Genomic DNA, 11,230 nt, shown 5'->3' with positions numbered 1-11,230 from the left:
TGTGCACACAGAAAATACTCTAGTGTGGTTTGTTAAGAGTAGTCTGGATCAAACTTTTTCTGTTTTTACAGTAGCCAATGCATTTAATAAGGAAGGAATGTGAGGAGTCTGTCTTAAATTTTACAGGATTTCTGCCATTGTTCAAGCTACTGAAGTGTGCTCTAAAAATAATTCTTTTTAAAGATCTTTTTTAAGAGCTTTTGAAGCTGACGTAACTCACTTTTAAGCAGGGGTGTCATGAAACGTGCTTCCGGAGAGTTCAGTTTTGAGTCTGTTTTCACTGTTTCCCATAATGTTGAATGCAAAATTAGAAGGATTGCAAGCACTGTGCATCTAAGGGTTGGAATTAAAAACCTTCTTGAGAAGATTGGTAATCAGCGTAACTAATCTCAGTAGCATAATCAGCATAACTAAGCTCAGTTAACAAGAATTGAGGGAAGAATAGAGCACAGGAATAAAAAATCAGAGGCCTGGTTAGTGGAGAGGGTGTCAGTGAACAGCAAGCAGTATCCCAAAAAATACTGGGCATTTATACTGCATGTGAGCACTGTAATGCATAGTAAAACAAATATCAATTAGAAATTACGTTCTTTCAACCAGCCAGGTGTTGCTTTGTCACATTAACAAGTGTGAGTAAATATAAAGACAAGGGAAGTGATTACTCTGCTGAAAAAGGGCCTTAGCTAAAGTGGTCTGGTTATTTTTTTAAACAATAGTGCTGAATACCTAGACTGTGCAAGAATATTAGGTTTGTTAAACATTGTTAGGGGAGCTTGAAAGGCACAGACACTTTATGAAAAAAGAGAAGAAGAATCTTAGAGCAAATTTGATGAGTGCCCTCACATCAATAGAAGGGTTGCTACATAAAGGCCAGTGATTAACAAGTCTTTGAGTTCTCTGTAGATCAAGAGATGCTTGTTTTTAGAAGGTGATACTTGATTTGGATGCTAAAGGAAACCTTTCAGGTTGATGAAACCTGAGGCTGGGTGTCCACAAATCTCTTGTTGGAGAAGTAACTCTATGGACAGAATCTCTCAGGTACATGCAGTTCTCTCAAGGGCCCTTACATGTGTGTATTTAAACAGTTCTGTGCATACAACGTGGTGGAACTACAAGTTTTAATAGGGGAAAACTGCTTTGGGATCTGCAGATTTCCTTGAACTTGGATTTTTATGGAGTTTTAGTAGGAAAGGCCCACAATGTATCCTTCACTGAATCCTCTTGGGTGTGTTGTGTGCTTACACAAGGGTTTGCTTCCAGATGTGCACCTTTCAAAGGTGTCTTCTGCTGGTACCCTGAGAACAACCTGTCTGATTTGGTTGGGGAAGGCAGACTGTCCAACCATTTAAATCCATTTCACTCTCTTCATAAACTGCTTGCTAAAACATCTTCAATTGGTTGTTACTTCACAAGGCTGGGATGTTTTCTGGAAAAGAGAAAACTTCTCTGAGGAAAATGTGGGATAGAGTTTTGGCGGGGGGGTGGGAAAGCTGCTGTTTATTTTGATCAAAGGATGTGCAAACCACAGAGTGGAAAATGGCAAAATGGAAGTGTGGCCTTGATCATGTCATTAAGACATTCATATAGTCACACTGTTAATAAGGAAACAGCAGTCTCTTAATGATCTTTTGGAATAACCGAATTGGAAAATCAGAGATGTTTCTAGCCAATGCTTCTAAAGATGCAGTGTGTCTTTCCATTTTTCAGCACATGTCAAGGAGAAGTCCTTCTAAAAAAATTACTTGTTTTTACACGACCTGAAAAAGCAAAGAAAAATTTTATTAGGTGATTAAATTCCTTTAGAGCTAAGTATTGATGTCTCATTTAAAATGAGATACTTTTACTTCTGCTAGTAAAACGTCCAGAAGTGTTACTTGAGTGAGCTGGCCTGTTGCTGCATTATTTTTCCTTTATACTTCTATCAGTTTTCAAGTTTTAAAGTTCTAAGAGTATTGGGGAGCTTCAGCAAAGCAATCCAGAATGTATTGTTCTTGAGCAGGAGTTCTGTCATGAAAATCTGACTCATTTAGTTCAACCATTGAAAATTTTCAGGCTTTCTCATCACTAGTACAATTCTAGTACAATATGTACTGATTATTACTGGCTGATTTATTTGCCAGCAGTGGTTTGGAGTTGAAATTTTGGGGTTTGAGAAGCTTTCTCTGTTAGATAGAAAGAAATAAGCTCAGTTTAAAACAGAAGGAAACCTGAATGGTGTTTCTTGCTGTATTTCAAACCCCCAAAATGTAATGCCTCCAAATTTAGAGAATCAGTGCAATACAGGTCTTGCATTTTTAAGTTACTTAGAACTTGCTGTGTGTTATAAGAAGTCTCAGCATCATTATCTTAAGGGATTCTGTGTACTTTGAAAATTCCAGTAATTTTTTTCTAAAAGCATGTGTAATCAACTTTGTGATGTAATCTGAGTGAGTAATGTTATTTCTGTGATTTACCTTATTTTGGTGGGTTTTGATGGGATGTTTGCATGGTCATTGTGTCTTATTTGGAGTTTTTCATTAATTTTCTCTTGAAGTCAAGAGAATGTCCAGACTTGCTGGTGATAATATTCAAAAGATGTTTTCTATGATGTTTTTGAGATGTGATCAGTTGAATTACAAGTGACCAATTTGGCTTTACTTCGTGAGGCTGAATTTTCTATGTATATTTTTAGAGGTTGGAAGAACAAAACTTTTGCTGTCTGTGTAAATCTGAGAATGAAAATGAATGTAACTCAACCTCTCTTAGTTCACTGTCACAAAAGTAAAAAAAAAAAAATTGCACAGAGTTTGGATTGGAAGGTCATTTGGGCTTTAAAATTCACAAGTCCTGGGTAATAGTCTCCCCAGTGCTTAATAAACATAGTTTGAATTTTGGTGCATCATGGGGTTTGGATTAGATAATTTTTGAATGTTGCTTCCACCACTCCAAACCGTTCTGTGATTCTGTGAAAAATGTTTGTTTTTCAAGTAGCTGTGAACTAAATGTTTTTTCCAAGGTTGTTTTTTGTTTAGATGGCATTAGCGTTAATATGTCTGTGAATATATATATGACATCTGTAGGATTAACTGTGTAGTGTCCAACTTCTCTTCTGAGAGGATGGTGTTTGAACAAGGATTTTGTCTGAAGCCTTTTTTGACACTTGCTGTTGTATTTAGATTTTTCTACACATGCAATTATTTCTTTGGATTTTGTTTATGGTAGTTAGGATTGGAGTCTTGTATATGAGAAGGCAGATAAAATATGTCAAGTCTTATGTTTGCAAAATTAAAAGAAATTACTCAAGGAATTTCAATAGAAAGTGTTTGGTGCACTGGAGAATTCAGATTTCCTGTGTCCCACAAAGAATTTTTAGCTGCAGTGTCATTGGTACATAGAAAATGTTGTCTCTGCTTGGTGTCAGTTCTGTAGTGGGTAAGGCCAGGATCCTGTGGGTCCCAGCCTAACTCAGTCCCTTATTTGCTGTCTGAGAGAGGCAGTGGAAGACTTTTCTGAGATTAGCAGAGCATGACGTGATGTCATGCATGTAAGCAAAGGATGAGAGGTCAACTCTAATTCCCTGATTCTTTAGTGCTCTATGTTTAATTTTAAGCTTTAATGTAGTTCTTTCTGTGGAATTTATGTTTCTTTGGAATTTTTTTTTTTTAACATTTTAAGCTACTTCCTAGGATATAGTAAAGTGCTCTGTACTATACAAAACCCAGCTTAATTAAGTTGTCGTGTATGTGATGATAGTCTGGGTGTTGAGACTGAATGTGATTACTTGAACAATGCAAGTCACAAATTAATGACTCCAGATTAAGTTGTAAAGTTAAAGAAATGGTCTGTGAATAAATGTGGCTATTACCAATTGCTACAAATTATACAATTTGTATAAACTCCCATTTCCTAGGGAGTTTTTTAGGGGAGAAATATCTCTTACTCTAGTTTCTGAATTTGTAGATTAGGAGAACTTTTAAACGTGTCTGTGGGAGAGAATGAAGTTGTACTGCTAGGCTTTAAATCAACATTTTAGATTTAAATTTCTTAAAAACCAGAACTGTAAAAACGAAATTCTGAAACCCTGACTAACTCTGTATGCATAAATTAGAATGATGAAAGTAAAGTATTTTTTATGAATGTTCCAAGTATGTATTGAATTCTTAAGGACACAAAATTTATGTATATGTGGAACCTCTTTTATATATTACAAATATATATTCTATATATTTATATGTATTACTTTATATAAATAAAACATTCTACAGATAAGCAAAAATGTATGTGTGCATATCCATAAACCACATATTCTGTGGTCTGTAATAAAAGTGTGAGGCCAAAGAATGTGAACAATCAAAATCCTTTAATTTTTCTATGAAGCTAAAAATGTGTCAACTAACTTACTTGTTTTCTCTCACTAGAAATGACTACCCCAAACAAGACCCCACCTGGTGCTGATCCAAAGCAGTTAGAGAGGACTGGTACTGTTAGAGAAATAGGCTCACAAGCAGTTTGGTCTCTTTCATCCTGTAAGCCAGGTAAATCACAGCAGTGGTGTAAAATGTTGAATATACATTTGTGTTTTGGGAGGAATACATCCACAACAATAAAACTGCTGTAGTGTAGGCTGTAGTCACTACAAATAATGTTGGCATTCTCTATATGTGTTACAATATGAAAGTTATAACTTTCAGAAAACTATCAGAAATCCTGCTATGAGGGACTATCTCTCATGAACTAAACAGAACTCTTTTATATTTTATATTAATTTTTAATTTTTTTATTATTTACACAGTGAACAAACTAAGCCATGTGAACAGAGTCACACCTAGCACAGTGAAATTGTTTCTATGCTTTGGCATTTGTCTGGGTGTCTTCCATTTTTAACTAAGGATGACCATGCAGCTGGGTGACCTAAATGTTCTGGCTGTTCGTAACTCTATGTGGGCTTAGCCATTATAGGGTGGCCCTAAAACCCTGCAAGTAAAATGGACCTGTGGTCCTGAGGTGCAAAATATCTGAAAATCTGTGTTCTTTCCCTTTGGGATGGTTGAGTTGCTATTTCATAAATATCTGTTGGGAATTGATCAGCTATCTTGCTGCAGCCTAGGGTCAGTGATCCCTTTATGTCACAATATTGTGCCCAGGCTGAATGACTTTTGTATGAAATCCTGGAATATTGGAGAAAAATACCTTGTGATTTTGTTGATTAAACAGGCTGAAGGAAACTTTTTATTGCACACTAAACTTCAGCTGCTATAATAAAACTGCAACTAGTATGAATAATCAATAAAAGGATGTGATTAGTAAAAGGACAGATAATGAGGGAATAGAAAATAGGAAGTTGGAGATGCTTCTTCAAATGTGATGTCATTAATTTAGGAATGCTGTTATTGCCATCTATTGCCTGTTCTAGCTAGTACTTGAAAAAGCAAAAAATTTTCAGGATATGACTTGAAAAAAATGTTATATTTGGCTAAAATTTTACAGTGAATAGTCTGTGCTAATGATTTTTCTTTAATTCAGCAGCTAAATTACAGAAGAGGTCCAAAAGTCTGTTAATTATTGCTCTGGCAACAGTATGGGTTACTACTTAACCATTGGGAATTCCAGGTCATGTTGACATGGATTCACACCCCACAGACTTCAATAGCATTGAGTTTCTGCAGATTTCCCTATTTAAGTTTTGTGTCAGAAATAGCATAGGTGCACCTTGGATATCTAGAAATATTTCCTAATATGTTGTAACTTGGGAGACATTAATTTGTAACAAGTGAAGTAGAGGTACATTTGCATCACAGAAAAGGGATGTTCAATATTATCACGTTTTCTTTTTCTTAGGGTTTGGAGTGGATCAGTTACGAGATGATAATCTAGAAACTTACTGGCAGTCAGATGGATCTCAGCCTCATTTGGTGAACATCCAATTTAGGTATTAAAATATACTCCCTGTGGGTTAGGGTGCTTTGTGTAACTTTATAGCGATTACTGTTTACCAAGATAGGAATTTGGGAAGTGCAAGAACTCCTGGGTTAGTTCTGTTACCCAATTGGTAAGTCAGATAGCATTTCTGAGAATCAGGTTTTCACATGTTGTGATCACTAAATGCCTAAATAAGCAACGAAAAGGAATGTTTAATGGTATGTCACTTGTGACAGCATCACATTTACTCATATAAGGTGACTTATATTCTGATTTTGTGTCTTTGAATGTCATTTGGAGGATAGATAACTCCTATGTAACGTAACAGATGAGTTTTATTCTGTCCTGTGTAGGATGCTTTCAGTACTTTTTCTTTAACCAAACTTGAGATTAGGTATTTTATCCTTTTTTATTTATTTTCTTGAGAAGGCCTTGGTCTAATAAAAGAGTCCATATTTGAAAAGCCTAACCTAAGTTTCATGATTTCCAAGTGCTTATTTGCATTTGTTTCTGGCTGTACTGACATTTTAGAAGGCAGGCAAAGGAGAATGGTGAAATTCAACTGTGTGCATAATGTAATTTGGAAAGTCATCTAGTTCTTCAACAGAAAGTTTCTTAGGAATCACTAGGCACACTTATATTCATTTTCAGAACGTTTAAATCCTTAGTTATTGCAAGCTAGCAACAAACTCATCCTGAATATTTTTCTTTATGATGCTTACATAGCTTGTGTTGCTTCTTGCAGAAGAAAAACAACAGTGAAGACCTTATGTATTTATGCAGACTACAAATCTGATGAAAGTTACACTCCAAGCAAAATCTCTGTCAGAGTAGGAAATAATTTTCATAATCTACAGGAAATCCGGGTAGGTCAATGATGCTTTGCATTCTGTCTTAAACACATCCCTCTCTTGTTAGGACATCTGATGTAATAAAGTGGTTTTTGGAAGTAAAATATGGCATTGGGCTTGAAGGGGGAGAAATGTCTGGGTTTATTTTGATGTTTGCTTTTAGTTTTTATCTTGTAAATTTAGTAGTCGGGTTTCTGGGGTTTTTTTTCATCAGACTCTTTTACCAAACATCATTATAATTGAATATGCTCATAAATTAAGTTTTTGTTTTGAGTATTTTTTCTTTTATTTTTCTTTTTCATAGTGGGCAGTAACTGAGATCTAGAAATTTTGGATGGGATGTGGTTTTTTAACAATGTGAAGCAAAATCCAATTTTCAGTTCCTCAGATCTGCTAAAGATTTTGAATGAGACAGAGCTGTAGTGTTTTGTTAGTGTTTTTATTAAAAAAATTATCAAATCCAGTATTTTTTATGGTGATGCTTCTAGTCAGAGCTGCGATAAGATCTGAATTGCTTTGAGTCTTAGTTTTGTTTACCTTTATTTAACAGTGAAAGTGAATTTGAAATAATCCATGATCTTGGTAGAAGTCCACCTTGGAAACTAATTGGGTTACTCATAAGCAGGTATCTTTGCTCATTCTGAGTCAGGGTAGCCTCATGTTTCAAATTCTTCTTCTCTGGAGCTCAGCAGTTACTGTCTGGTATTTCGGGAAGGTTTAACTTACCAGCCTTATATGGCAGCTATTACAATAACAGAAGGATTGGAATGATGAGAAAAGGGTGGTGCTAAATGGTGGCTTGAATTTTTACTCCTGGAATTTTTATTTTTTTCACTTTGGTTTTCAGTCCAAACAACTCGAAAGTCCCAAGAGCAAGTTGTTAGTAGAAGGTTGTAGACGCTGTGTGAGTAAAAAGAAGTGTAGCAGACATGTCTGTTAGCATTATGTATCTTATCTACATTCTTTCAATGATTTGTGATGTTCTCTCAAGTTTTGACCTCTACTTTTATCCTAAATCTTAAATGATTTAGACTTTCTGGACAAGTTTTATTTTTCTTTAATTTAATTAATTAAGTATTCTTTTGGAAGAAATGAATAACCACGTTATTTTGACTTTCATCAACTGCAAATTTTGCCCTTCCATCTTCCTAATTATATCGTAGCAATTTGAGAGCTACACAGTATCTAAAGAACAGCAGCTGGATCCCGTCCCCTCTTAGGCAGCGGGTCAGTTTCCCGAGTGTCCACTAGATGTCATTGTTGTCCTTAATTATTACTTTGATTTTTTGCGCTTTTTTCTGCCCTTTCAACAACTAAATGATTATTCTTTTTGTAATCATGTTTAGCATAGCACTATACAGCTCGTTGCCTAACTTAAGTTTCTCACACAGTGGTAAACTTCTGCTCTTGAGGTTATGTGTGGTATTAATATATTAAAGATCTATAAAGCAATAAAATGTGTAACAAGTGTATTAGTTTTCTCCAGTGTCTCAGGCAGTATTTCTTTAGCTCTTTTCTTGCCAAACACGGGATCCTATGCATAATGTATGTAGTTAAAAATGGTACTTCTATATGAAACAAGTTACTAGCATTTTTTTATGGTATATGAATGTGACTATAATATGATCCATGACAGAGTAATTCTTATGCATACCACATGCTCATGTGCTTTCTTTATTTCCAAACTGAGGAGAAAATATGGTCACGCTTCTTATTAATGAGATACAATACTCTGATGCTGTAAAATGCTTGTGACTGTCATCACCATGATGTTACATGTTGCTATCAATTTTCATATTTCCTAAACTACTTGATACTGTTCCTTAAATTTTCCTTCAGTCCTGAAACTTTCTTCAGCTTCTCTGACACATGGGGAGGTTATTAAAGCAGTGTGAACTGTTATGAGCTCTTTACAGAAATCTGCTTAATTATACAATGATTCCATTGGCTTCAGTACTGATTAACTGGGTGGAAAATCAGGCTAAAGCATTTTATATTTTTCCATGGATGCTTGCCCAACTCATAGTGTCTAATGAATGTATTTTCTTTCCTAATGGTCTAGTTTTCAACACAATGCAATATGCTGTTAGGCTAAACTTTGTCACAAATAAAAGATAAGCTTTAGTTTGTATTCTGGTATGTAGGCATATCTTTTTTGGAACCTAAGATGAATGTTTTTTCTGAATAAAAGGTTTCTTCCCCCTCGTTTGTACCCTATTGTAAGGGTGAGAATGGCCCTTGAAATCTGGCAGGATTATTCCCTTGCTTGCTACAGTTAAGGTGTGTGAATTCAGCCTTCTCCGATGGTGCCTTTGTATCACAGCTATTAAGCTTGGAGAGCAAATATTTTTCTCATTTCCAGTTGTGAAGTTTTCCCACATGATGGTACAAACAGTCTGGACGGACAAGATACTCTGTAGTGGCATTTTTGGAACAGCATCCAGACTGCTCAGGTTATAATTAAAATTATTATTTTTTCCATGATATGAAAATAACCCACTGCAAAGGATATGAGTGAAATGCTCTCTGTGAGGGATCTTTGGTCTCTTCAAGTGATGCTCACCTGCTTGTTGCATTTGTACCTCTCTGAGACATTTAGATATTCAGGAGTTCATCTTGTTATAAGAAGGTTAATTACTTTGATGCTGAGTGCAGGTAGTATTTCAGGGTATATTCTTTATATAGTATGTATATACACACCTTGTAGTTACAGTGGTTTCTGCTGTCAGCCTGTAATGTAGGGTCTTTACACAAACTGGGTGAAATCTTAATACACCTTTGATGGCAACAGAGGTCTTTGTTTTGGGTTTTTGTTGGAGTTTGTTTTTTTTGTTTGCTTTTCCTTTGGCCTGCTCTCTGGTTTGTTTTCAGTTTTTCTTTTATCCCTTTTGGCCTTGCCTGGTGTTTTGTAACCAGGTACAAGAACAGCAGCCTCCCTGATGGTGTGGGGTTGTGGCTGAGCACCACGGACAGGGCTCCTTCTTCACTGTTTGAAGAGATTCTGCACTAGAGAGGGGATTTACCAACTGTAGGAATGCCCAAGCTGGGAGGCTTTTCCAAGAGGTAGTTAAGGAAGTGACCCCACAGTAATGGTGTGTGGTGTCCAGTGACTGTAGTGAAGAGGTTGGACTTAGCCAGAGATTTTCTGAAATCCAGCAGTAAGCAATCTTCACCTTTTTTCTGTACGTGAAGTAGACTTAGATCCTGAGGAGTGAGGACTAGCTTGTCATAGGGCTGTTGCAAGGTAATCAACCAAGAAAATGTATTCTTGTGAGTCTCCAATCAAACATCTCTAAGGTGCATTTTAAACTGCTTTCCACTGAAGGTGGAGTAGTGAGTTGCTACTCCTTTAGATTCCTGACTAAGCTTCAGGTACTTTGGTTAGAAACCATTCCTCTGTGTTCTTTGTTCCATTCAAGAAAAGAGGCATTTCTGACCACTGATTATTCCTTACATTCAGCATGTCAATTAAAAATAGTCTGCTTTCTGAAAACTACTCTTCATGCTAAGAAAAGTCTGAGTGAACTTTATAGAATTTCAGTCTGTAGTCTTTCTATCTCTAGGATGCTCCATAGACACAATCATCACACCAGTCGTTCATTTTTATTGTTATCTTGCTGTTAATGCTGGCTGGGCATGGATTTGTTTCATCAGGATGCACACAGTAAGGACCGTTCCTTACATCTAAAGGACTTGTTCCTTACATCTAGGTTTACTGGTGCTGGAAATCTGCAAAGTGGGGAGTAGAATGCTCCACTGGTATTAGCTGGTTATTAAGCCTTGTGATTGATGTCAAGGGTAAGAATCAAATTTCAGAAGCAGGATTATTCCTATTTGTACTCTGTACAAATTTCCACTATCCAGCAGAGGATATTTTGTGAATCCCCAACTGGGATGTTCACATGAACTCATCTTTACAAAAAGAAGGCAAATTAAATGATGTAACATTACTGTCTCTGCCAATATCATCATCACTGTAGGTGATATGACCTTTTCATCATTCATGTGCTTATGGAAATAACTAATATATGCTTCAAACTGTGGAAATTATGAACAGGATTACAATTTTCCTGCCCTTTGATACTGTGGAATAGTAAGACATCAGAGCAGAGCTTACTGTGCAGTCATGCAAAATGCAGTTATTGAAATTGCATTTTATGCATATGACATGTGTGTATACAAATAGGGAGGTCCACATTAGAGCTAGTAAAACAATGTAAGATTATTTTGGCCCACACACTATAAAATTTTTAAGCATTTTTATCTTACTTTGCTATGAAATGGTATTTCAAGAGGAATAAGCACCTCTCCTGTGGAGGAAAACTAAACATGGTTTTTCTGGTACATGTTGCATGTAAAAGTTTTGGTGTTTTTTTTTGTATCTGAGCATTCAGAAACAGCTCTATGAAGAAATCTTTTCTTGCCACAGAGGGGCTCAATTAGGCAAGGGTACCTTAAAGAGGCCCTGTATTTTTAATTAT

At 36.0% G+C, this 11,230-nt stretch overlaps 1 protein-coding gene across 6 annotated transcripts in view; it reads left to right on the top strand.

Annotated features, from left to right (window-relative positions):
• ANAPC10 (anaphase promoting complex subunit 10) overlaps positions 1-11,230 on the top strand; it is a 33,100-nt gene that overhangs the window by 2,478 nt on the left and 19,392 nt on the right. For all 6 annotated transcript variants that reach the window (XM_086889390.1, XM_086889387.1, XM_086889389.1 and 3 more), the window contains exons 2-4: positions 4,398-4,514; positions 5,818-5,908; positions 6,644-6,764. In XM_086889390.1, coding sequence (XP_086745516.1) covers positions 4,400-4,514; positions 5,818-5,908; positions 6,644-6,764 — 327 coding nt within the window. In that variant the 5' untranslated portion in view covers positions 4,398-4,399. The remainder of the gene's footprint in view (positions 1-4,397; positions 4,515-5,817; positions 5,909-6,643; positions 6,765-11,230) is intronic.

The sequence above is a fragment of the Cyanistes caeruleus genome, chromosome 5 (assembly GCF_971803275.1).
Source record: "Cyanistes caeruleus chromosome 5, bCyaCae1.hap1.1, whole genome shotgun sequence".
Taxonomy (NCBI): Eukaryota; Metazoa; Chordata; class Aves; order Passeriformes; family Paridae; genus Cyanistes; species Cyanistes caeruleus.
The sequence above is the reverse complement of the archived record's forward strand: the minus strand, read 5'-3'. Positions and strand labels throughout refer to the sequence as shown.